Consider the following 23493-nt stretch of genomic DNA (forward strand, 5'->3'; position numbering starts at 1 on the left):
TTATGTTACCAACGTATTACATATATTAATGTACTATGGATATTTAATATTGTCTAAATAAAAAGATTAAAAGTGGTGTCCCCTATGGAAGCACCCAAATGGCATCGCGGGCCGGGATCCGACTCACGCACGGAAGAAGCCCATTGCTCTCTGCTTCAGCGTCCTCTTCCAGACCGCCTCCTGTGCTCTGCGTCCCTCTCTCGAAGCCCAAACCCTACCGCCGTCACCTGTTCGTACCCCTGTGTCGCCCCCTTGCTCTTCGATCCTCACCGGGCCCGTCCTCCTACCGCACCGGATTTTCGTCTCCCGTGTCTTCCATGTCTTCGTCCTCCTACGAGAAGGAACTCGCCGCCGCCAAGAAGGCGGCGTCCCTCGCCGCCCGCCTCTGCCAGGTGCGTGGGTCGGATGGATGGAATTGGAAATTCTTGCAGTTATATTTGTGTTGATTTCCCTGGTCATACCAGTTTGGGCGCTAGTAGAGGGAAAACGATCTCGCCATGTGGCTCCGAGTTGATGCTGTAGTAGCGTCTTTAGCGACTGTTTTGGACCTGTTTTCCCTTGCTAACAGAGCTATCGTACGAAAATTACAGTTTGGAGGTGTTGGGGTCATAGCTAATAAATTTCGGGACTGCATTGCAAGCCATATGATATAACAATCTTGGAGTACTTTGCGACAATCTTTGTGCATGGTGTTAGCTGGCTTCGTAGTTAAAATTTTTTCTAGAAATTTAGGTTTTTTAAGCGTGCTTTTTTGGTCAAAATTACACGCTAGTGGTGATTGTACTAAATTTTCCGGGTAAAAGGGTTTAGGCCGTAGTTATGGATGCAGGGGCATTGGACGAGTTTCCGGTCCTTCCGCATGAACTGAGAAATCCATGTATCGATATGTTCATCTAACCTAAGTGGTACTTGATGCTCCACTGCTGTCGTTCAAAAAAAAAAGGAATGAGCCTCACAGAAACAAATAGCTTGGATTAATAAGTCTTTATGTTAAGGTTTCTGGTCTATTGGTTAAATGGATACTAAAAATGGCAGATTATTGATTCACCCTTTGTCTACATAACATATTGAGGTTTGGTATATGCCTTGTCCTTGTTTCATTGATTTATTATAATTTAGATGTTCTGCTTCCTGCATTGTTGTTGAAGATTGTGAATATGCTTTGTTTTACTTTGCAGACAGTACAAAAGGCACTCTTGAAATCAGATATTCAATCAAAAGCAGATAAAAGTCCTGTTACAGTCGCAGATTATGGTACAATCTCATCAAATATTCTCTTCTTGGCACTATATGCTGGGAAAATAACCAATATTTGCTAAAAAAAATAAACGTCTTTTGTGAGATTCTACAGGTTGTCATGATTAAACATATGATGGTTGTAGATATTTTATGCTGGTGTTGTTTTATAGTGCCACATTTTCTGAGTCGATATTTCTATTTTTTATTACGTCCATGTAGTTAGATGATAACACATGGCAATACAAAAAATTTCTACTGCAAATTTTTTTTTTGCTAATAGATATGCTTGTATTATTTCTTTCGGATACAGACTATTCCGGAAAATAAGGAGCATGTTCGGTATTGTCCCTATTTTTTTAAACTTTATGCCAAAAATAATTAAGGGGTCCTACCTTCATTAGAGTCTGGATGTACCCGTTAGAATAAACATAATTAAGAAATCATTTGAAAAAATAAGCTCATCTCTGACAGTCACTTACTTGTATGGTCATGAATCTCCTGCCTCTGTTATATGAAAGAGAAATAATAGCCACTATTTTCCAGTTCGTTGTCTGGCAAAATATTGTTTGGAGTAGCACCTCCCTGGCAAAATATAGTCACCTTCAGTTCCAGTATGCTGTGGATATCACATGAAAAGATAATTATTTATTCATATAATACTGCTTTTGGAGTAGCACCTCCCTGCTTATATTGCTGGTGTCTAATAATGGTTCCATTGCCATTACAACAATCAAGGAACAGCTGTTTCTCCAGACTGTAGTAGCCAATTAATTGAATTTACAGCATACTCTTGCCTTGATGTTATCACTGGTTGTTGGATGAATATACCACAATAAGCTGTCCTCAAGATCATCAAATCAGATGTTAAATTGTTGTGAAGATTTCCATCTTGAACCATCATGTTCTTTCGTACTGTTTGTAAGCAATATAATTGAGTTAATGATTGAGGAATCCCTAAAGCTGGACAGAATGGGGATCATTGGAACATTATAATCAGTATATTCCTCCTACCAACATATGTTTTTTGTATTTTCAGGCTCACAAGCAATTGTCAGTCTTGTTTTGAAGATGGAACTTCCCTCTGAAAAGTTTTCTTTGGTGGCGGAAGAGGTGCATATAATTTTGGTCTAAAATGTATTAGTTCTCGATGTCTAAGTTCACTGAAAAGCAATGATATTTTACTCCTTTAGGATTCAGCAGATCTACAAAAGGATGAATCTCAAGAAACACTGAAACGTATTACAGATCTTGTAAATGATACTTTCTCTTCTGAAGGTACATACAGTATATCTGTGTCTGAGGAAGATGTGCTTGCTGCAATTGACAGTGGCAAATCTGATGGAGGCCCTCATGGCCGACACTGGGTTTTGGATCCTATAGATGGTACTAAAGGGTAAATATGTAGTTCTAGCTTGAAAATTTTTGTCTCCAATTTTTATATATGATATAATGTCAATGCTTTGTACAAGTTAATCATAGATGTCATTTGATTAGGTTTGGAATTAAAGCTTTAGACATTATTCTAAATCTTAAATCACTCCACTAGATGATATATCTTTATGGAACTATAATATGTTGCCATGTGATGTATGCTTCTTTGCAAACCTATTTTCCCTTGGTTGGTTAATTCTTTTTTATACTTCTAGCACTGTATTTGAACAATTTGATGTGTATATCCTTGTTTGCTAATATTAATTGGTATTAGTTTACCCAGACCTATTAGAAATCCTACTATCCATATAGATGTAGTTAATGATTGCTCGTTTAGGAGAACTATAACTATCAGTGGCACATCAACCTATGATTTGATATGGCATGCATGACATCATGGTAACGATGCTCGTTTAAGACCTAAGTGACTAGGCTTCGAATGGCAAAAACCACATTTTTGCTTGTAGGGGTAAGGATGCTTTTACTTATTGTCTTATGGTTGGGTCATCCTTTTCTTTTATATGAATCCATGCCTTCATGTAATTCTATGGGCTGCTTTGAAATCTGCATGTATAATTGTCTTAATCGGCGGATGTGCTTTTTTAATTTGTTGCATCCAAGCTTTCATCACACTTGTAGTAGATAATGATTTTTATGTACAAATTACAATATAGTTTTAAAGAGCTTATGTATGACATTAGATAACTTACAATATAGTTTTTCAAAGAGCATATGTATCTTTGTTGGTTATGATATAGTTTTTTTAAGTCAGTTTGATGGACCTATCGCTACAGAAAAACAGCAAGGACAGTGGATCTTGATATTTACGGACATACCTAACTAGAGAATGAAGGGAGAGACATAGGACGTATGAACATACCAGAAATGATTATAGCATACTTGCAATACAGTGCTAGAGAAGTCAATAGAAAGCCAATATATTATGTCCTTAACAAGGGGTGTAGATCATAAAAATGTTGTTTGATATTATATGTTTGCAATATGAGATAATCAACACTGTATTACCCACAGTCCTGATGATCTATTATATTTTATTTCTAGTATGCTAGTAACATGATGAAACTGCAAACATCACAAAAAGAAAAATAGGCATATGAGGCTAAGGATGTTATGCAGTCAAAGCCTGGACCATTTCTTTTCCTTCCTAAAACTAAATTAAGTCCGGCAATAATTGGAATTGTTTCTGAAGGATGGAGGAAATTGTAGCTTTTTTTCTGATAATGATGGTTGTACTATTATTGTTTTTATCTCATCCCAAGCAATACATCCATGATTAACAGGATGAACTTCTTTTTATTTATGATTTATTGCCAAAAATATTCCATTTCCAGTCTCATGGTCTTTCATCCAAATTTAGGTTCGTACGGGGAGACCAATATGCAATTGCTTTAGCATTGCTTGATGAAGGAAGAGTCGTGTTAGGTGTTTTGGCATGTCCAAATCTTCCTTTTACATCTATTGCTAATCTTGATGGACACTCTTCGGAAAATCAAATTGGCTGCCTTTTCTCTGCTCAAACCGGTTGTGGTGCCTATATGCAGTTGCTACATGAACCTTCGGCAGCAAAGGTAGTGTTTTCCTTGATGTTTTATTTCATCGAGGTTTACTTTCTGCCTGACGTTTTTCCCACCCCATTCAGATATTTGTCTGCACTACCGAAAATCCTGCTGATGCATCATTCTTCGAGTCGTATGAAGCAGCTCATTCCCTGCATGACTTGTCGAGTGCAATAGCAAAGGTACTAAGAACATATTAATTTATGTATTCGAATTAGAGTATCTATAGCAAATTAAACTTGATGATACTTGTTCAAATAGAAACTCGGTGTCCAAGCACCACCAGTTAGAATAGACAGTCAGGCCAAATATGGTGCTTTGGCGAGAGGAGATGGTGCAATATACCTACGCTTCCCACATAAAGGATATCGCGAGAAGATATGGGACCATGCCGCCGGTTCTATTGTTGTCACAGGTAGGGACAACCTTCAGGTTCATGAACTGTTCTACTTGGTGGATTCTTAGATACTACATCAGATTAGTGTAAGGATTTATTAGATAAGTCTTCTTCCAGAATGCATCATGTTCTTTAGTTGTTACCTAAGCCGAAAGCTTAATTTCTTCAGATTGTTACAATTCCTTCATATATTTTGCAGAAGCTGGTGGTATCGCGACAGATGCTGCTGGAAACAATCTGGATTTCTCAAAGGGGAGGTACCTCGATCTTGATACGGGCATCATTGTCACAAACAAGAAGCTGATGCCATCACTGTTGACTGCAGTACAAGAGGCCATAAGAGAACAAACCCAATCTGCCTCCCATCTGTAGTCCACTCTAATGGTACCACCCATCTTCTGCCAGCTTTCTGTATCTTTTTATTACATTCTATCTTAACAAATTACCATTACTTGAATTACTCGAACTTAAAACAACGAGTGTGCCAATTCAGACTTTCCCATCTTGCACATCGATGTTCCTAACCGGCCCTTTGAACCATTTCCTGGCATCAAGAACCCACCACAGCATTACAAGAGTCAGACAAATACCCAAAGCAACGGGTGCATAATTGAAGGTATCCCATTTGATAGGATACAGTGTTGGCAGCAGGAAGACTGAGCAAGTATAGCAGATCCACAGGAACGCCACCAAGCAAATGGGTCTTGTTGCTCTCCCCAGATAGAATGGACCAGGTTTGAACCTCTTCTCTGCCATCACCATTCTTGCAAATATCGGCACTGCATAGCCACCAACCCATCCAACTGTGCAAATGGAAGTGATGGCAGTGAACACCACATTAACTTTAAGGATCGGGAGGCCGAGCAGGATGCAAATGGCTGCACACAGCCATACTGCATTGGCAGGAACCTTGTGCTTGGGGTGTATTTTCCGCCATACCGACGAGAACGGGATTCCTTGGTCCCTCGATAATGCATACACCTGCGAGTAGTAATAGTAGTGATAATCATGTTTCGTCTTACTTTGATTGAGTAGTAGGATAATCAAGGCTCATAAGAGGTGAGATTTATCTCCATTTATGTGCTTGCATCGTTAAAGACAAATGATTATACATTGCTGACTTACCACTCTGGCAGCACTTGTCGTGATCGAAAGGCCGCCGAAGAAGAAGGAACCCCAGATGACAAACAGCAAGACAATGGCTCCGGCAGAGTTATTGTACCTCCCATGGAATGCATCATACAGAATCTGTGCCGGCACAAAGGCACCAGCCGTCTCATTGCCAGTATCATACAGGTAATTAAAGTCCTGCAATAGGAAACATCCTCAACATGATGAACAAGTCAAGCCATGGCACCAATAAGAGTATCAGAGTTGGAAACAGTACCTGGATGCTGAAAGTGAGAGCTAAGATGTATGCCCATCCGAACACCGAGATGATTCCGATACTTGACAGAATAGCGATCGGACCATTCCTATCTGCGCCTTTCGTTTCCTCCGTTAGATGGGCAGCGGCATCGTATCCGTATAGCGAATACTGGCTTACAAGAATAGATAAGATGACTGCATATGCCTTGCTGGTAATACCGGTCGAATCTGGGGCTGTTTCGAAGTGAGTGAACACATAGGAAGCAGGCTTGGTGGTGAGAGACACCAAGGGAAGCATGATCACTATAACTGAACCCCCAATCACCTGCATCATCATTACCATCCATATGATCAATGTTGGAACACGTTTTATGCAATTTCAGATGCTACAAAATGGATTAAGATCTGCAAATAGACACTAGGAACACAGTACACATCATCACATCAGGTAAACACACGGTAGACATCAACCTTATCTGATTACATGCCAATCTGCAGCTCATATAAGATGCCAGAAAAAAGCAATGGAGTGGGACAGATGAGGCTACCATGTGGATAAACATTTACCTGCCACCATATAGAGATTATATCGATTATGGCAATGACTTCCAATGCAAATGTGTTGAGGACTGCCCATATAATTGTAAGACAAATGTACATAGCTAGAAAGACTCCTCGAGGTGCAAAATATCCACCACCTTTGTTTGTCCCAGTGCATAATAGAATGATACTTTGCAGTACTTGTGACCCTGCATAAGCCTGGGACAACAAAATCATCTTCAGATTAATAGCAATATCGGTAGAATGACTACTTCCGATCTTTTTTCTAGCAGAATTAAGTACTTTTAGATGATCAAACCATTGATTTTGCATTGTTCTTGTAGAGAGTATGATCGAAAGAGTCTACTGGTAGTGTTACAATTACATAGATATGACAAAGAAAAATTTTAGATTATCAAACCTGAGTGCCTATTCCAGCAATAAGTCCGATAGCCTCCAACCAAGCACAACACCATGATGCAAAGGGACCCCATACAGGTCCAGCCAAATGAGCAGCCCAAAAGTACAGTGAACCAGTGGTCTGTCAAAAATTAAAATTAGCTTAACGAGTGTTTTCGCCAATAGAATATTGCATATAGTTCCGCAAATTTGCCGTATTACACTGTATATTCCATATGATTATCCTACTATAAATCAGGAATGTTTTCAAACTGAGAGACAATGGGCATGATGGAGCCCATGCAATCCAATTAGGAAAATAGTACATCACATTTGGTTTAAATAAATGAAGATCTATAGTATCACAAGATGCAAAAATTGAGTGATAAATCGTGTATCATAAGTCCATTGAGATTTGAAGCTGCTGCATAGAACTTTGTTATATTATTTTGGACAAGTCTGAACATGATTTCCCTACTACATCATACATTTTACATGCATGTGTTCCACAAAGGCTTATTAGCTATTGTTGTTATTTAGTTAATGTTTGTAGATTCACTTTTAATAAGGCAGCCTAGTGATGAGTTTCCACCCATAATTGTCATACAGGGAGTAGAAGATTGAAGTAGCTTTACCCACATTGCAAAGTGGTTGTTTCTGCAACTCAAACACACATCAACCAAGAAGACAGGCTGCAATGAGGTTATAGATTCTAATTGGTAGGACAGCAATACTTTTGTTAAACTAGCCCTTTGTTACTAACAAAAAGAAGGGGATCATTGCGCATTCCTCACAAATGCCTACATTCCTCACAAAAAGAAGGGAATACAATCTAAATAAACCATTGGAAATTAATTCATGGATTCATTGCGCATTCGATTCCCAAAGGGGAGGAGATCATTTCCTTTATTACAGATTAGATTGCAGCAAAAGCCATGCTTCCATGGTAAGCAGAGACTTAAGATTAGATCAAAACAAGTGAAAGATGCGACAAACAAGTTGGTTCAGAGCAGGTTATTTAAGGGTCTCATAGTACCACTCTTCAGCCTTGATCTTTAATGGTTGAAAATATAAAGAACACCATAGGCAAGATCGAAGAAGAAACCCGCAAAGATCATGATCTGAGACCTCAGAACGAGCACTTACAGGGAAAGAGGAGCAGATCTCCGCCATGGCGATGCCGACGAACCAAGTGAAGAAGGAGACGACGACCCACCCCCAGACGAGACTGGCCGGCCCTGCGTACAGCAAGCTCGAGCCGTAGAGCGGTGTGATCCCCGTAAACAGCGTCATCGTCGAGAACGATATCGCCAGCGTCTTGAACAGAGTCTGTACACCGAAGCAGACAAGGCTCCTGAGACTCACCATCTCTGCAAGAGAGATGAGGAGGAAAGTGAGGACGGAGACTCACCATCTCTCTCCTGAGCTCCTGCTTGTAGCCGAGCTCGTTGAGGCGCTTCTCCCCCGAATCCATCTCCACCATGTTTGCTTCCCTTCTCTTCGTTCTGCGCCTCTGTTTCGGATTCTTGGATGGAAGCTTTAAAGTCTCCTCCCGCGGATGATAAATGGAGGAAGAGGAGCAGCAGAGGTCGGATCAGAGCACAGAGCGTGGGAACGCAGCCTCTCCGATCTCTCTACCGTGGTTGACTTACATAGCGATCGAACGCTTTCTTTTGCGTGCTGCGGCTCTGAAACATAAAAGCAAACAGCTGTCGTCGGTCAGTTGACTAATATGACATCGCTTCCGCTAAAAGTAGAGATATAAGAAGAGAAAAAAATTCCAACTACTAAGATTGCGATCGGGAAAATGAGATGCGATGGATTTAAAATTACAGCACGCATTGACCGGGTTTGATTGATACCGTGGTTCTATTGGGCGTGGGAGACGGCAGCAGTGAAACGTGTGCGCGGGAAGCCAGCCACGTAATTCCAATAAGAAATGAGTTGGTTGACCGGGGAAGATCCTCGAAACCCGTATATTCTTCCTAGATCCGATAAGATCTTCTCCGTAACAGTATACGAATCTCGTCTGTTGGAATCCAGTTTCAAGATCCTCGCACGATATTCGGCGCATCTCCAGATGCAACTGTAAGCGCACCCACCTTGTCGACTGCGACGACGGGGCCCCACTGGTGGATGCCGCAACGGACCCGCCCTCCGGTCGGGGTTTGGCCGCCGCCATTTAGGACTGCTGACTGCTTGGCTGCCGAACCCACCTGCATGCCGCCATTTGCAGAGCATGGTGAAAGAGATCGAGAAAGCGGTGTCGTCTGCTTCGCACGTGATTGCCGTAACATACTGCTTTTTAAAGCACAGTCTTCATACAGAATTAGTTCGAGGTCAGAAGTATCATGATAATTTGGGACACTGTAAGGTAGAGGGAACCGTGAATTATCGATACACGAGGAAAGAGACCATACGATGTCACACAGGCCTGCTTCTTCTTTTAAGAAGTTCTTCACTGAACTCCCACAGCGTTTTGCCTAAGATTTCATCTCTTGCTTTTCCTGAAGGCATTGCCTCATTGCAGTCCGCAAAATATTTCCCGGTAACATCTTTTACTTGCGGATGTAATGCTAGATAGCAAGTAGTTGCTGCTCCCTGCAAAGACGGAATGCTTGCTCACTCAAAGATCAGCAATTGCAGAGAAAAAAAGCATTAAAACTTTCCAAGAAAGAATCATTGAAATCGATGACATACCTCGGGTATGCTCTTTAAAATTGGTTTCGCAAGAGCGGCAAGTGATTTCATCAACGCTACAAAGAAAAAAGGAAACGATTTATTCCAAGTTAATTAGAGACTCAACAAGAAGATGAGTAATAAGTACATACTAGGGTTCATCTCTATATGACGAACGAGGTTCGTAAATATTACTCCTGGGTGCAGAGAGTTTACTGTCACATTGGATCCCTCTTCCTGATGATGATAATTAAATGGAGCTTAATGTATCCACTCTTGATTAAAGTCATGCAAGATACTTCAAATTGCAAATATATATCTTTGTTGTACTTCACAGCAATTGCATAATTGATGCAGACCTGTAGATGCTTAGATAGCTCATTTGCATGAAGTATGTTAGCTAGTTTTGAGTGAGCATATGCGATGAAAGGTTTGTACCTGTGGCAAGAGTTTTGTATCAAGTAAGCCAATTGAAATGTGATCAGCTGCTAATATAAGTTATCCAATAGGAAGCTAACTTTGATTGGTCATTTATCTTATCAAGGTTGAAGCAAGATCCATCACTCGTTCGGTGAGCATTTGATGAAACATTGATTATTCTTCCCTGCACTCCCATTTTTTTGGCTGTGGCTTTCATCTTGTCGAGCAGGAGATTAGTGAGCAGAAAGTGTCCTGTGGCATTCAGAAACATTAGGACACATCTTTGATATTTTAAAGAAGCAAAAATTATTTCTTACTGTTTGCTTAATCAATAGTATATACCTGATCTGGCTGTTCTCAAGATACTATAACCTTGCTTTTTAATGAGCACTGATGATAATCATGCCTTGATGATGATCATCCAGAATATATAAAGCTTACTGTGGAATGGATTGCAACTGTCACTATTCCTGTATGATAACTAAGCTTATCTCTCATTTTGTGAATTACCACAATACAGGATTTTAGTTATAAAGGAATGCACTTCAAATCTATTTGGTTGCTATCATCATGGACATAGCAAGTTTTGACTACATGTCTTTCTGTTGCTTTCCAAAGTCAGCCTGTCATATAAATAACTTATCCTCCATCGTATTATGATCCTTCCCACAGATCTTTTCTTTTGGACCATCAAGTAAATCCTCTAAGAAGAATCATGGGATGGCACTCACATTTATTTATCTCTCTCTTATATATATATATATATATATATATAGTACTTCACTCATGCCGCATTGTATCCAATGCACCTTCCATAAGAAGTGTTATAGCTACTGAGAAAGACTCGCAAGTTATATGAAATAGTTGGAGAAATGCAATGTGGAATTAGGAAAGCAACTTGCTTGATTGAAACAAATACCTAGGTGATTTGTGGCAAACTGCAGCTCAATTCCATCTCTAGAAAGCTGGAAAGGGCAAGCCATGATTCCTGCATTATTGCTGATACGAAGTTCTAAAGATAAGAATGTTACTTTGTGAGCTAATTAAATGGAATCAAATTTCATAAATTAAATTTAGTATAAAGGTCAAAAGTTTCATGCTATTTTACATAATAGCTGCACCAGTCAGAGATTACGCTTACATAAGTATGTTCAAATGCTTGTGCGATGAATTGAAAGATCGAGCAAACGAGCCAACAGAGTCGAGGGAGCTGAGATCCATCTCCATAACATGAAGTTCTGCACTCGGATTCTGTTCAAGGAGGCTTTGTTTCACCTTCAACCCACTATCCAGAGTTCGTGATGGTATAATGACTTTGGCACCTCTGAGCGCTAGTACTCTTGCTGTCTCTTTTCCTATGCCATTTGTTGCTCCTGCAGTACATAAAATAGATGGTAGTTATTTGTGGCGTTAATCAAATCTAAAATATGCTTTGCTAATATTCTGATTATTTTCAGAGGCAATTCATTAGTCACAAGTTATGCTTGCATGGTCAAGTATTCAAACACTAGGGTGAGAATTCTCATGCTCTTTGGAGCAATTCGTCAGTCACTTTGTCCGCATGGTCTACGGTACCAAGGCACGTTGGACAAGAGGACATGAAAGAACAGTTCTGGCTTCAAATCAAACCTTCCTTGAGTTTAGCAATGATGACAAAGGAGTGTAAAATTCTAAAGAAGAAGGAAAAGGTAGTAGCGAACGATGATTTGGCTACAAAGTCACCAACTTTACTTATTCTAAGCCCTTTAGTTCACTTGCAGTTCATTTTCGTGAAGCATGCTTCTAATAAGTTCGGAACCGTCTTCATTTTCAAGAGAAGGATAAATTCACAGGACACTACTGATAGAGCTGCCATGGCAATCCCTATCGAGAGGAGGAGAAGGAGCTCAAGAACCTGTGACGATCGCGGTAAGTTGACTTGCATCAATTCCTTCTGTGACCTGCTCGGCGGTCGAAGATGAGCCAAATCCAGAAGGACCTGCTCGCCAAAGCCATCCCAGAAGACCCATCTCCGGCTCTCTGTTCTTCTTTAGCAACTACAGAATCGGTGTAGCACGACGCACATAGCGTGGTAGGACAGCAAGCTAAGAGACTGCGACCAGAGAGAGGTGGGCTGTTGTTAGCCATAGAAGTGGCGGCGTTCGGATGCGTGGATTTATGGATCAGAGCTAAGGTAGCTTGTGGATTCCAATAGCCCCGGCTTCGAATGATGTGGATTGGGGCCTCGAGTCAATCTTCAATAGCAATCCTGCAGCATGGCAGCATATCAAAGTGCTTGTCAGAGTACAAGTTCAAAGGCATTTGCACGAACACCGTACGAGCTCGAATCATTTGCTCGTGCTCGGACTTCATCATCACATCGTGAGAGTCGCGGATGACATCGTCAAACAAAAAGTGAGCTATTACATGACAAAGATGATATAAATGCTCAGCAATGGGAAGCCCTCTCAGATAACTTTTTTTTTTCTTAATAAAGAAATTCTGTAGCTGTGTCACAAACTCTGTCTTAACATTCTTAATCATTCAAAAAAAACCAATAATAACCATGAATAATCATCATTTCTTACATATATATATATATATATATATATATATATATCAATATATTGTTGTGCACATCTATCCTATCAAAAGCTTCCCAATTCAATTTGGAACTGAACAAGGTGTTCATAGAAAGAGCCTAAAAGAACAATAGCATAAAGTAGGACATTTATCTACAGTAAAAACAAAAAAATGTAGCAGATAATCACTAAGACCACTAGAAAATAATAGAAATCATGACAGTAATGACACCTTAAAATTGTTTTCCATATTCTGTTTCGTAATCACAATCATCAATCACAGAACACAGACTGTCATCCAAATAATAATTGTTTTTAGAAACACAATTCAAAATTTTGAAAGCCCACAAAACAGGCCCTTGATGAGTTGAATTTTCTTATCCATTGTTACCTATGGTGCTACCTTCATCAAAATGAACAAAATTCAGCAAATACAGACTACGCCGAAAAAAGGAGGTCTTGCTTATACTAAAAATACATATGCTACTAAAGAAAGTTAGCTTTCCAGTGACAACTCTAGCTGATACAAACTACTAGGTTTGAGATGTGCACATTTAACTTGAAAGCTCCATCATTGGTAATAAATAGCAATCCTGATGCAGATGAAAGTGGAATATGAATTGTGGCAGCATGATGATTTTCAATGTTGAAGCTACAATATCCAGCACAATAGCTGATTCTTGATCCTCATATTTCATGAATAAGCAAAAGAGACAAGAAAATTTTTAATGAGATTATTGGATGCATCCTGTATCTTGGGTTCTTCAGTTCTACTGGGACGTAGATCTTGTAATTTGATCTGAAGCTTCGCACTGATGCTTCAATAAAACAGTAGCTTTTTTTTTAATATTAACAACAATGGAGTACTTGCATGGGCTCTTTTTTTTTAATATTAACTCAGCATGTTGTGCAACCACTATGGTGTTCTGGCATTCTAGCTACCATTGAAATTTACAGAACTAGTTATGGCAGCCTTCTTCCATTTCCCATCTACACAGAATCAGGATTTTCTCTACTCTTGGAACCGGGATTTGCATCGTAATTTCCTTATGATATTTCTTCCAAAGGTTTCGTACTCCTTCGGCTTCTCAGAATAGCCTCCGACTCGATCATCAGCCTCACATACCCTTCCCTCACTCCCAGAAGAGGGTGCCTCTCAATAGCAGTTTCTGAGCCAGCACAATATGCTTCTTTAAGGACAACAAAACAAGTCTTGCTCTTCAGCAAGAGGTAAAAAATATGGGGATGGCGTTCAAACACCATATGAAACTTTTGCGGCAAACCTAAATGCTTCTTGAGGCAAAGCAGCCTCCGCCTTTCAGCAGAGTTATCTACAAAGAGAGAGAGCAATTCGTGAAGAACCCCAGCCACCCGCTTCTCTGAAATATCACTATTCGGATCCAGGCTTGAAAAAGTTTCATATGGGGATACATACTCGACCTTCTGAAATTCTTCTAACCACAACTCAATCTTCCGCTTTAAGCGAAAACCTTTAGAAGGGAAAAGAGGAAACTCAATGACTGATGGTGGCGAGTGAAGGATCCCATTTGACTTCATTGCATTCCTTTGTAGCACAGAAAACACCTGCTCATTTGAACAAATTGATGCACTCAATCCCTGCTCTCCATCTCCCATATCCACAATCTGAAAGTATCCTTTTGAAATCTCTTCTGAATTTTTAAGATAATCTTCGGGCAATCCGAGATACCATAACATACCTTGGACTGTCCTCAAAGGCAGACTCCTCTCCCTCGACATAAGGATCAATCTCCTCAATCTGTCGACAATCTCTGACCGATGGGCCGCATAGACTTTACACTCTCTGTGATGAAGATCAGCAGCTTCTTGAGTGAGCTTGAACCATGGGAGGTTGTACTTTGGACCGGTGAACTCCTCGAAAACAGCTGGGTACCTCCTGAGAAATCCTGCAACCTTGCCAGAGACTTCTAGAATGCGGTTCTGCTTGGAGACGGCAGAGATGGGGATACAGCCAGTGGGTTCTTTGGAAATAATGTTCTTGAGGGAGATGAGTGGTCTGAGCTCCTTGGATTTGAGAAGGATGTTAACAGAATCATATAAAGGATCCTTCATCCATTTCATTTTCACATCCACATAGTTGGACTTTTGTGTGCGTGAGAAAGCCAAATTTTTGTGATAACATAACACCAGTTCTCTAAACCTTCTATTGACAAGCAGCAGAAGCATCTTTGTCCTACAGGAATTCAGTATCTGGGTTTACGGATCAAGCAAACCTCTTAGTATTGGTGATAAACCAAGTCTACTGCAGGCGAGGAAATTACATGAGTTTCTGATGAGAAGCTACCTGATCGTTGTCTCCAATGAGAAAGGTTAGATTTTGATGGGTTTTTCTACGATTTTAAGTTCAGAGCAATCTAATCTATCAACCAGCAAGCAGAGAACGCAAAGCTTTTTGCGAAGAATAATATAAAGATTGGAGTTTGAGACTTTATACCATTAGGGCTTAGGGTTTATGGGAGTTTCCAGAATCAAATACAAACAAAAGGAAATGGAGTCAACAGTCTTACCTCTCTCTCTAGCGCTCTGTCTCTCTCCTATGGAAACGTAGGAACCTCCTCGAATCCCTCCTCAAAACTTCTCTTCCCTCTTCCTATCCTCCTAGAAGACAGTCGAAGGCCGGAATAAGTAATGGCCGGGAACCGGTGGCAGGGACCGAGGACGCGCTACAGGGCGACTGACGAAGGAAGATTTGGTGGCAGCTTTGACATGAGCCAGCGGAAAAGAGAAAGATGGCGACAGCCAGAAAGGGAGAGAGGAAGCCGTGAACCAGCGGGGGAGGGAAGGCGGGCGCTGATGTGCTGCGTGACGCGGCGAGAAGGCGGGCGGCGTACGGAGAAGAGAGACGGCGAGAAAGTGAGAGGGGCTGAAGCACGAGAGAGATGAAGAGAGGCGGAGGCGCGAGAGCGACAAAGGACGGCGGCGTCGACGGAGAACGGTCGGTTTGGTTTCTGACATGGAGGGCAGATTTGTTACCTTATTAAAAAAAACATTTATTTTATAGTTTACAGAAGACGTGTAAATTATATTTAATTTATAACGAATTTTCGGAAAAGACTTTTTCTTTTTTTGAAAATTTCTGTAGAATGATTTTTTTTAGTATGATAAAGATATATATATAATATATTATCAAACTCATCACCACTTTTATCGTCCATCGTTACTTGTAGCCCTCAGCATAAAGATGCACTCGTATATATTTTAAAATGCTTAAGCTGAAGTTGATAGTAGTACACTCATGAGACCTTTATAAGTCAATCTTAATCCTGCCCACTTTCGATGTGGGACTAATCAGGGGTGTTACAATCACTGGACTCGTCACGGCATGAAGCCACCACTGGGCTACGCCTCACATGCACTTTCGATGGTGAGGGGGCTCGAGTAGGAAAGGGTTACTCGTAGACGGAGTCAGAGGACTCGTCACGGCATGAAGCCACCACTGGGCTACGCCTCACATGCACTTTCGATGGTGAGGGGGCTCGAGTAGGAAAAGGCTACTCGTAGACGGAATCAGAGGACTCATCACGGCATGAAGCCACCACTGGGCTACGCCTCACATGCACTATGCTAGGGTTTGATCTGGGTTATGTTGGGGCTTGACGAGGACGTCAAGCCTTTGAGTGGGGATGATTGTAACACCCTTGATTAGTCCCACATCGAAAGTGGGCAGGATTAAGATTGACTTATAAGGGTCTGATGAGTGTATTACTATCAACTTCAGCTTAAGCATTTTGGTCAGTGGTTTAGACTAAACGAAGTTGATAGGCCAGTTAGCCCATTAGGCCTGAGTCATTATATACGTCTTACGTAAAAGTTGAGCGTCTTTCACCTATAACTCTTATGCGAGGATCGATCATCTTCTTCCATCATGTGTAGATCATCCTTAGTGATTTTGAATAAGTAATATTGTTGTAAGTTGCTGGATTCGGATGGAGACAATGATCGACGACCGGGGTTGAGTACAGACAAGATAAAATGATTATGTTGAAGAAAATTATTATTTTTGATTTTTTTAAATAGGGATGCTTTGCAAAAAATTTTAAAAAGTAATTCTTTTAAAGGAATTTACACTTTAATTTACTCTAATTAATAATATAAATAAATATATTTTAAAAAATATTCCTTTAAAATATAACCTTATATCTGATGATAAATATTTTCAAAAAGTCAATGCAAGTATAAAATCGCTAATATTTTTATAAAATAATAAATCGAAGTTTTAATAACAAAAAAAAATATTCCATTGGATTGTTTGGTGGCGTATAGAAAAAATAAATGAGATTAAACGACACGTTTAGCAAGATTATTGATAGAACACATAATGTGTTATGAAAACAAGTTGGCTTGACGTTCCCATGAATCCAACTCACATCATGCGAATTGATTTGTTCATTGTAACCCAATCCCAAATTGAAATATACTCAAACAATCGGGTCGGATTAAGACAAATTTTGACCCGGAATCCAATTCTAGTTGTGGCTCTTTGACTGCTTCTTCACAGACATTAAAAAGTAGAAAAGATAAGGTTATTATCATTGAATTTTTAAAGATGTCTTTTGTGATCATTTAATCAATCATCCGATCCTTTAGATATTTAAATCCTACACATATTTTACTAATCTTAGAATCTGCCCGATAAACTTAAATTAATTACCACTACTTATAATTATCAATGAGTTTAAAATAGATTAAGATGTTAAAGTAATTAAACTACTTCTTATCACTTTCACCTTCTATTTGATTGTTTATTTAGAAAGTATAAATATGTAATATTATTGATGTTAGTTGGAACTTTAACTAATGATATTAACTATATATATATATATATATATATATATATATGCTTTTCAGCATTAATGTTTCACTTTTTCTAATATTTTCCCATTTTTCTGCAGTATAGACTTATAAATATGATTTAATTGTTGAAAAATCTTGGCATTACACAGAAGGCTTGGCAATAGATGGCAAGTTATTCCCAAAAAAATAAAAAAAGGAAAAATACTAAGAGTTCATGGCATGATCTGAGATGCCAAGCAATCTGAGTGTGATGCATAATAAATTGAAGGCCAAAAGATTTTAATGAAGCACATGCATTGTTGTCCTGGCCATCAAGTTTAATGGGCAACAAAACAATCACATTCCCCAGCTTCCCTGCCACCAGGCTAAGGCTGCAAGTCCTGGACACACCCACATGCCACTGCCCTGCAACAAGTGCATCTTTCCCTGGCTCCTTCTCCTTCTCACAAACTGGTGTCTTCTTCATGTTTGCTGGATCTTGAAGCCATCTTAAATAGCAGTCAATTTCTGACAAAGATAACTTGGGATCCCCTCACAGTACAAATGCCTCCCCCTGCACCCACTGGCTGTTCTAACAATCATTGTACTCCATGGAAATTTGGTGTCTGGGGCAAGATGAACTGAGCATGATTGTGTGATTGTAACCATGGGGGATTTTGTAAGGATTCATGGGTAGCTTAAGTTCATGCATTAGAGTTTGATACGGGTAAAGTAGGCCAAGTTCCAGCAGACCTGCACATGGGAGCACAGAGAAGATCAAATGATTGTGTTGGTGTTGTTGTTTCTGGGTGATAAACTTCAGGTGTTGTAGGATCAAATCAAGATGAGTCCACATTTTTTAATCTATGCAAGGTGTTCTCCTAATGAAATGGTTTTCCTCTTTTTAAGTTGGAAAGATTAGAGGAGGAGCCTGAGTTTTTGACCAAATCAAGGACAGCAACTGTCACAGAGAAGATGCCCCAAGGTAGGGATAGTGACCACCATCATGTTCTAAATTCCAACACACTGGTTGCATGTAGGGTGTCGAAGAACTTTACAGCTGCTAAAGATAAACACAATATGAACCTTCTCCCTCTCCTGCTGTGGCCAAACAAGAGATTATGAGAGCTTTATACCAAAGACATGATAATGTAGGGAAGTTCTTACCCACCTTTTTGTCAAAGTATTTGCTTTGATCATCTATGTTATGACCATAAATTGGGATCTTACAGCCAAGTTCAGATGCTGTGTTCTGGCTCCACAGGAAAGGTGAAACAAAGGCAATGATGCCAAAGCATAAAACTAGACTGTCCAGCTATTTGCTTTTGGCTCAGCCACCTGCACAATTAGCCTGTGATAAGACCACCTGCAATTGCTAATAAGTTGGATACCACCACACTAAACAGGGACTTTGAAGGATCCACTAGGCCAATTTGAATTTGGCTAATATGGTTTTTATAGGACTCAGGAACAATTATGAGCACCATCCTTGTACTGCATGACATGTTAGCTTGGCTGTATTATTCCAATCTCATTAGCTGGAATTAGCAAATGTAGGAGATAGATATGCTAGTTGAACTTCAAGTGGCAGACCACATGATTGAAGAAGACAGCAAATAGATAATATACTTCCAAATGACAGAACCAAGAAGGAAATGAAAAACTCAGACAGCAGATAGCAGCTCTCATGGCTGGAATTCTGAACACAAGCAAAAATCATATGACAGACAGCATGTATACAAGATTTAATTTACAGGACAGCAGCAAGAGAGGTCCTCATTGTACCTATTTTCACAAAACGAATTCGACTCGCAAAGAACAGCATCCATCCACTTAGATCATGCAAAACAATTAACTCAACACAAAATCCATGAACGTAAAGTGCTAGAACTCTCTATGTAATCAACAGAAAGCGCTATGTCTTCTTTCGGTTTTCGCGATTGGGCAACAGCAAGCACCTCAAATTGAATCACTAGAGCTCTTGGTCTTGTATCTGTAGAGGAGTTTCTTCTTTTTGGAGGTGGTGTTGTCCACTGTGAGAACCACCTTGCCAGCCTCTCCAATTTTGAAGCTGTCCTTCACCACAGGCTCATCGGTCACGACCATCTTCCTCGACTTCTGCACAATCACTGTGTATCCATCTTCGGCACGAGGCACAAACTCAGCACGATAATTCACGTCCCAACCCAGAACACGAAGCTCCCAAACAAGAATGCATGACTGTAATGTAGCAGTTCAATCAAGACCACAACACAACCTAAACGTTAAGTTGTTTGGAAGCGGAAAAGAAGAACCTCCCTACCTCAGTAACTGGAATCTCGATCGCTTGCTTTGTTGAGGGCTTAATGGTTGTCTCTATAACAGCATCAGCGGTGCTGAAATCTGTGTCATTCTCCTTGCTCAGGCCTCCAAATTGAACAGGGACTTGCTCGGGAGCTATGTATCTAAAAGATTCGATAACACAAGAAATTTAAGATTAGCAGCCGTGTTATTTACTACAATAAAGGAATTATTGACAGATCTCTACTAACTTGAAAAGGGTCTCAGCTGATTTAGATGGCCCTGCAAAGACGAACTTGCTTTTGGTCCTCTGTGTAAAGAATGGGCTAATCATCCTGTTGAAAGCCAGGTACCACCAGGGGACATTGATGAACACCTAACAAAGACAGCAGCTCATTGTTACGCTTTCGATTGTATTATGTAGGATCATTAGCCATAACCATCAAGAATTTTTCGTGAATTCATCATAACTGTTCTCAAGGCACCCATCAAAATCCAACGTTTGATAGCAACATCATTGGAATCAGAATCTTTTGCTTATATTCAACTTAGATTAACAGTCTAAAGATCTAATCACGTTGGTAACTTTAAAGTAATGGAGGATCGAGAGTTCAAGTTACCTGCTTGGCTGCAAACTCGGGATAGTTATCTTGAAGCAGGTCGAGAGCCTGGCGGAGCTCCTTCTTTGCCAGGCCAATGGAATTTTTGAGATCAGTGACCTGCACCATTGTTGAAACCCCTTCCGGCTTGAAGTCAAGCAAGTTTCTTATCCCCTTCTCCAGGTACTGAATCCTCCACCTCAAGAACCGCTTCCTCTTCTCCTCATCGGCGAAGGCTGCTGCGTAAAGCTCCTTGTTTTGGAACTCCCCGTAGACGTTGTAGCACACGGGGTGGCCCTCCTTGTCGACTCCATGCATGAAGACCACCTTCTCCATCTCCAGGACGCCGAGGTCCTCTTCGAGGAGTGCCTCGATGCCGAACTCCTTCCTCCAGAGCACGGCGTTCTTGAGCATGGCCATGGCTTCCTTCACCTTGAAGTCCCGGGCGCGGAGGAACTTGAGGAGAACGGTGTCGCTCCGCTCGTCGCCGAGAAGCGGGACGCCCCAGATGAAGACCTCCTCCGGCGCCGGTGGAGTCGGCTCGGTGGGAGGAGCAGGTGACTTTTCCTCTTCCTTCTCCGCCTTCGGCGCTTCGGCCGCCGGTGCCTCGGTCTCTGCGGGTGGTGGAGCGGCGACGGGGACGACGGTTTCCTCTATGGCTTCAACGGTCTTGGCGCCGTCATCATCCACCACGACGGCCTTCTCCGCCGTAGGATACGCCGACGCCGGCGCCGGCTTCTCGGCCTCTTCCTCCTTGGCCGGTGGGGCCGACTCCTCCGCCATGGCCTTCTGGGGTTCTTCTATCGGGGTAGCAGCGGGTTCCTCTTCAGCCTTGGCCTCCTTCGCCACGGCCTTCTGGGGCTCTTCCACCGGGGTAGCAGCCGGTTCCGCTTCAGCCTTGGCCTCCTCAACCACAGCCTTCTGGGGCTCTTCCACCAGGGTAGCAGCGGGTTCCGCTTCAGCTTTGGCCTCCTCCGCCACGGCCTTATGGGGCTCTTCCACCGGGGTAGCAGCGGGTTCCTCTACAGCCTTGGCCTCCTCCGCCTTGAAAGGAGGTTCCTCAGCAGATGTGGGTGCAGCGGCAGCGGGGGCCGGTTGCGGCGGCGGAGGAGGAGGAGGGGAGAATTCATTATTGGCGAGAGCGGCCTGGACGAGCTGCTTGAGCTCCTCGAGGGCCTTCTTCTCGGGGTCATCGAGGTCGGAAGCGAGGTTGCTCTCCTCCTTAAAGGAGACAGCTTGGAGGATGGTGGCGGCCTTAGCAGCCGCCTCCGCCTCCTGCGCCGCGGCCTTCTTCTCCTCCGCCTCGGCCGCCGCCTCAGCGGCCAACGCGACTTCCAAAGCCGGATTCTTGGTCGGCTTTTGCACCTCGGGGGCAGGCTCAGGCTCAGGCGCAGGCGGCGGCGGCGGCTCATCAACAACCTCCTTCTCCGCGGCCGCCACCTCCGCGACGACAACCTCCTCGGCGGGAGCCGCCTCTGGTGCCTCCGTCTTGGTCTCCTCGGCCATCGCTTGGTCTTCCAAACAAACAGAAGCAAAGAGGACTCAAAAAGCTCGAGTCTTGAAGCGGAGCTGATGGCTGCGTTGGTAGGTAAGAGGGAAACGGGTAGGCGGAGTTATATACACCCACAAAGAAGAGAACAGGCTGTCAGAGTCCGTTGGACAGCTTTGAGAACTGTTGCGGTGGCTTTTTTTGTGGAGAAGAAGGACGACTTCTTTAAGATTCGTGAAGGATTTTAAATCACGAACAAGTTGTAGCCGTTGCAATGATTTCGAAGGAATCTCATGACACCTCCTCCTTCCTTCGATCTGCACGATAAGCCTAACGTTGCTCGATGATTTGGTTTTGCATCAATCACTCTGCTGAGAGAACAAGATGATGATTCCTAATGTCGATCTTATATTAGTAATTAATGGCTGGAACAGTGATTTGGGCAGGAGAATGTTATTATTTCTTCGCCGAATTATCATACAATCACGTAGAGAGTTGACAACAACAAAAACACCATAATATTTAAATGGGCTTCGGCATCTTATCGATGGAGATGGCGACGAAGAAGCCTATCGAGGATCCAATGCATCCCAAGAGAAGGCCGGATGAGGCGGACGAGATTGTGCTCATTTTGAGGGAAGCACGTCGCTTTCTCTTTTACTTTGCTCTGCTTTCATTCCTTCTTATCTCCTGCCTCTCTCTTCGTCTCTCACCTCCAACACGTCTCCAGCTATGTCCTACATGTTCCTCGCCGAGTATCTTCTTCCCCACCACACTTATCTGGACAAAGAAGAAGAAAAGAAGTCCTAATGAACGACTACAGAATATTTGCTATTCCTGCTGCTTGTTTCCTGATGGATAAGGATAAATGCTAAGACATAATTCACATTAATGGCCGGGTTTCATGCCTCGTGTTGCGCTACAAGAAATAATATATCCGCGCACACATGGTTGTAAAGTCTAAGAGCAATGATTGGAAGGCAAGCCTGATAGTATTTGGTGTGTGATAATGATGTAGTTGGAAAGAGCAGTAGCAGTAGTCGATAGCAGCTGGTCCAGCTAACCAAAGTTGGGGGCGATGGAACTCCAACACAAAAGATCTGTAGCTCTCCACAGAAACTAATAATTTAGAGGCTGCATTAAGAACATGAGAAGATAACTGGGTCAGTCGACGAGTGTGGGGACTGGCCAACTCTGTTGCCGTCTCTGCCCATTCTATCAGCTCTTGTGGACAGAGAGCCGTTGAGGATTCTGCAGAACATGGCTGTGGTTGAGACACCATGGCTTTTGGACCTCTCCTGTCAAGTTACCAATTTGCAGTGGAGAGATTTTTGGTATCATCGACAGAGTAAGACAACTTCAATCCTCTGTAACTTCGGACTGTAATAAGCAATTTGGCATTTGTACTAGAATGATTCTGCGTACCTTTCTACTAGTTAATGCATTGGAATTAATTACTAGGCATGACTGAACTACCACACATAAATGTGATGATGGTTGTGTTTCGAGCCAAGCAACATTTGTAAGATGAACGGTGCCATCAGTAGAGAGGTTGGTAGGAGGCATCTTATCATCTTTGCCTACATCTATTTAGTGGGAGTGAGGATGAAGCACTCGATATGTCTAGCGGTTAGAGAGAGAAAAAGATTGTTTCTTTCACTAAGATATGAAGATAGAAGTTATTGACGCCTAACCCAAAGGG

The 23493-nt window shown here is 41.8% G+C and overlaps 5 protein-coding genes across 11 annotated transcripts; 1 reads left to right on the forward strand and 4 right to left on the reverse strand.

Annotated features, from left to right (window-relative positions):
- The first annotated feature begins 92 nt into the window (after positions 1-92).
- On the forward strand, positions 93-7810 carry LOC135605560 (3'(2'),5'-bisphosphate nucleotidase-like). Of its 3 annotated transcripts, none has more exons than XM_065095789.1 (9): positions 93-392; positions 1179-1254; positions 2276-2349; positions 2430-2632; positions 4049-4259; positions 4331-4429; positions 4509-4662; positions 4844-5028; positions 7561-7810. In XM_065095789.1, exons 1-8 carry the CDS (start codon positions 99-101, stop codon positions 5014-5016), a joined length of 1284 nt encoding a protein of 427 aa, XP_064951861.1. In that variant the 5' UTR covers positions 93-98; the 3' UTR covers positions 5017-5028; positions 7561-7810. The 3 variants fall into 3 exon arrangements, with proteins under 3 accessions (XP_064951861.1, XP_064951860.1, XP_064951859.1); XM_065095788.1 differs by lacking the exon at positions 7561-7810 and adding an exon at positions 5138-5653; XM_065095787.1 differs by lacking the exon at positions 7561-7810 and having other exon boundaries at positions 4844-5140.
- On the reverse strand, positions 5079-9063 carry LOC135605559 (amino-acid permease BAT1 homolog). Its single transcript, XM_065095786.1, has 8 exons — positions 8814-9063; positions 8363-8639; positions 8098-8280; positions 6974-7093; positions 6580-6771; positions 6032-6337; positions 5770-5952; positions 5079-5625 (listed from the first exon to the last, which is right to left on the reverse strand). The coding sequence occupies exons 2-8, from the start codon at positions 8432-8434 to the stop codon at positions 5134-5136; spliced, it is 1548 nt and encodes a 515-aa protein (XP_064951858.1). The 5' UTR covers positions 8435-8639; positions 8814-9063; the 3' UTR covers positions 5079-5133.
- Positions 9064-9203: 140 nt separating this feature from the next.
- On the reverse strand, positions 9204-12383 carry LOC135605562 (short-chain dehydrogenase TIC 32, chloroplastic-like). Of its 2 annotated transcripts, none has more exons than XM_065095795.1 (9): positions 11945-12383; positions 11192-11423; positions 10970-11049; positions 10149-10302; positions 9990-10068; positions 9783-9867; positions 9652-9707; positions 9372-9552; positions 9204-9249 (listed from the first exon to the last, which is right to left on the reverse strand). In XM_065095795.1, the coding sequence occupies exons 1-8, from the start codon at positions 12057-12059 to the stop codon at positions 9376-9378; spliced, it is 978 nt and encodes a 325-aa protein (XP_064951867.1). In that variant the 5' UTR covers positions 12060-12383; the 3' UTR covers positions 9204-9249; positions 9372-9375. The 2 variants fall into 2 exon arrangements, with proteins under 2 accessions (XP_064951867.1, XP_064951866.1); XM_065095794.1 differs by having other exon boundaries at positions 9237-9268; positions 11945-12382.
- Positions 12384-12884: 501 nt separating this feature from the next.
- LOC135605561 (protein WHAT'S THIS FACTOR 9, mitochondrial-like) lies at positions 12885-15608 on the reverse strand. 4 transcript variants are annotated; one of them, XM_065095793.1, is made up of 2 exons: positions 15330-15608; positions 12885-15248 (listed from the first exon to the last, which is right to left on the reverse strand). In XM_065095793.1, the coding sequence occupies exon 2, from the start codon at positions 14814-14816 to the stop codon at positions 13659-13661; it is 1158 nt and encodes a 385-aa protein (XP_064951865.1). In that variant the 5' UTR covers positions 14817-15248; positions 15330-15608; the 3' UTR covers positions 12885-13658. The 4 variants fall into 4 exon arrangements, with proteins under 4 accessions (XP_064951865.1, XP_064951864.1, XP_064951862.1 ...); XM_065095792.1 differs by having other exon boundaries at positions 12885-14823; positions 15158-15608; XM_065095790.1 differs by having other exon boundaries at positions 12885-14840; positions 15158-15608.
- Positions 15609-19139: 3531 nt separating this feature from the next.
- Positions 19140-22066, reverse strand: LOC135605563 (patellin-3-like). Its single transcript, XM_065095796.1, has 4 exons — positions 20324-22066; positions 19955-20079; positions 19726-19867; positions 19140-19643 (listed from the first exon to the last, which is right to left on the reverse strand). The coding sequence occupies exons 1-4, from the start codon at positions 21806-21808 to the stop codon at positions 19383-19385; spliced, it is 2013 nt and encodes a 670-aa protein (XP_064951868.1). The 5' UTR covers positions 21809-22066; the 3' UTR covers positions 19140-19382.
- Between the last annotated feature and the right edge of the window lie 1427 nt (positions 22067-23493).

Source organism: Musa acuminata, chromosome BXJ2-2, assembly GCF_036884655.1.
Source record: "Musa acuminata AAA Group cultivar baxijiao chromosome BXJ2-2, Cavendish_Baxijiao_AAA, whole genome shotgun sequence".
Classification (NCBI taxonomy): Eukaryota; Viridiplantae; Streptophyta; class Magnoliopsida; order Zingiberales; family Musaceae; genus Musa; species Musa acuminata.

What these genes read in the sequence shown, in the direction of transcription:
- LOC135605560 (XM_065095789.1), top strand. Translation starts at nt 99, where the DNA reads ATGGCATCGCGGGCCGGGATCCGACTCACGCACGGAAGAAGCCCATTG. An exon ending in TTTCTTTGGTGGCGGAAGAG is followed by an intron (nt 2,350 to 2,429) that starts GTGCATATAATT and finishes TTACTCCTTTAG; the next exon opens with GATTCAGCAGATCTACAAAA. An exon ending in CGGTTCTATTGTTGTCACAG is followed by an intron (nt 4,663 to 4,843) that starts GTAGGGACAACC and finishes TATATTTTGCAG; the next exon opens with AAGCTGGTGGTATCGCGACA.
- LOC135605559 (XM_065095786.1), bottom strand. Translation starts at nt 8,434, where the DNA reads ATGGTGGAGATGGATTCGGGGGAGAAGCGCCTCAACGAGCTCGGCTAC. An exon ending in AGATCTGCTCCTCTTTCCCT is followed by an intron (nt 7,094 to 8,097) that starts GTAAGTGCTCGT and finishes AATTTTTGACAG; the next exon opens with ACCACTGGTTCACTGTACTT. An exon ending in CGACAAGTGCTGCCAGAGTG is followed by an intron (nt 5,626 to 5,769) that starts GTAAGTCAGCAA and finishes TACTACTCGCAG; the next exon opens with GTGTATGCATTATCGAGGGA.
- LOC135605562 (XM_065095795.1), bottom strand. Translation starts at nt 12,059, where the DNA reads ATGGGTCTTCTGGGATGGCTTTGGCGAGCAGGTCCTTCTGGATTTGGC. An exon ending in AAGATAAATGACCAATCAAA is followed by an intron (nt 10,069 to 10,148) that starts GTTAGCTTCCTA and finishes CTCTTGCCACAG; the next exon opens with GTACAAACCTTTCATCGCAT. An exon ending in AGCTATCTAAGCATCTACAG is followed by an intron (nt 9,868 to 9,989) that starts GTCTGCATCAAT and finishes TATCATCATCAG; the next exon opens with GAAGAGGGATCCAATGTGAC.
- LOC135605561 (XM_065095793.1), bottom strand. Translation starts at nt 14,816, where the DNA reads ATGCTTCTGCTGCTTGTCAATAGAAGGTTTAGAGAACTGGTGTTATGT.
- LOC135605563 (XM_065095796.1), bottom strand. Translation starts at nt 21,808, where the DNA reads ATGGCCGAGGAGACCAAGACGGAGGCACCAGAGGCGGCTCCCGCCGAG. An exon ending in CCGAGTTTGCAGCCAAGCAG is followed by an intron (nt 20,080 to 20,323) that starts GTAACTTGAACT and finishes TGTCTTTGTTAG; the next exon opens with GTGTTCATCAATGTCCCCTG. An exon ending in TCGAGATTCCAGTTACTGAG is followed by an intron (nt 19,644 to 19,725) that starts GTAGGGAGGTTC and finishes GCTACATTACAG; the next exon opens with TCATGCATTCTTGTTTGGGA.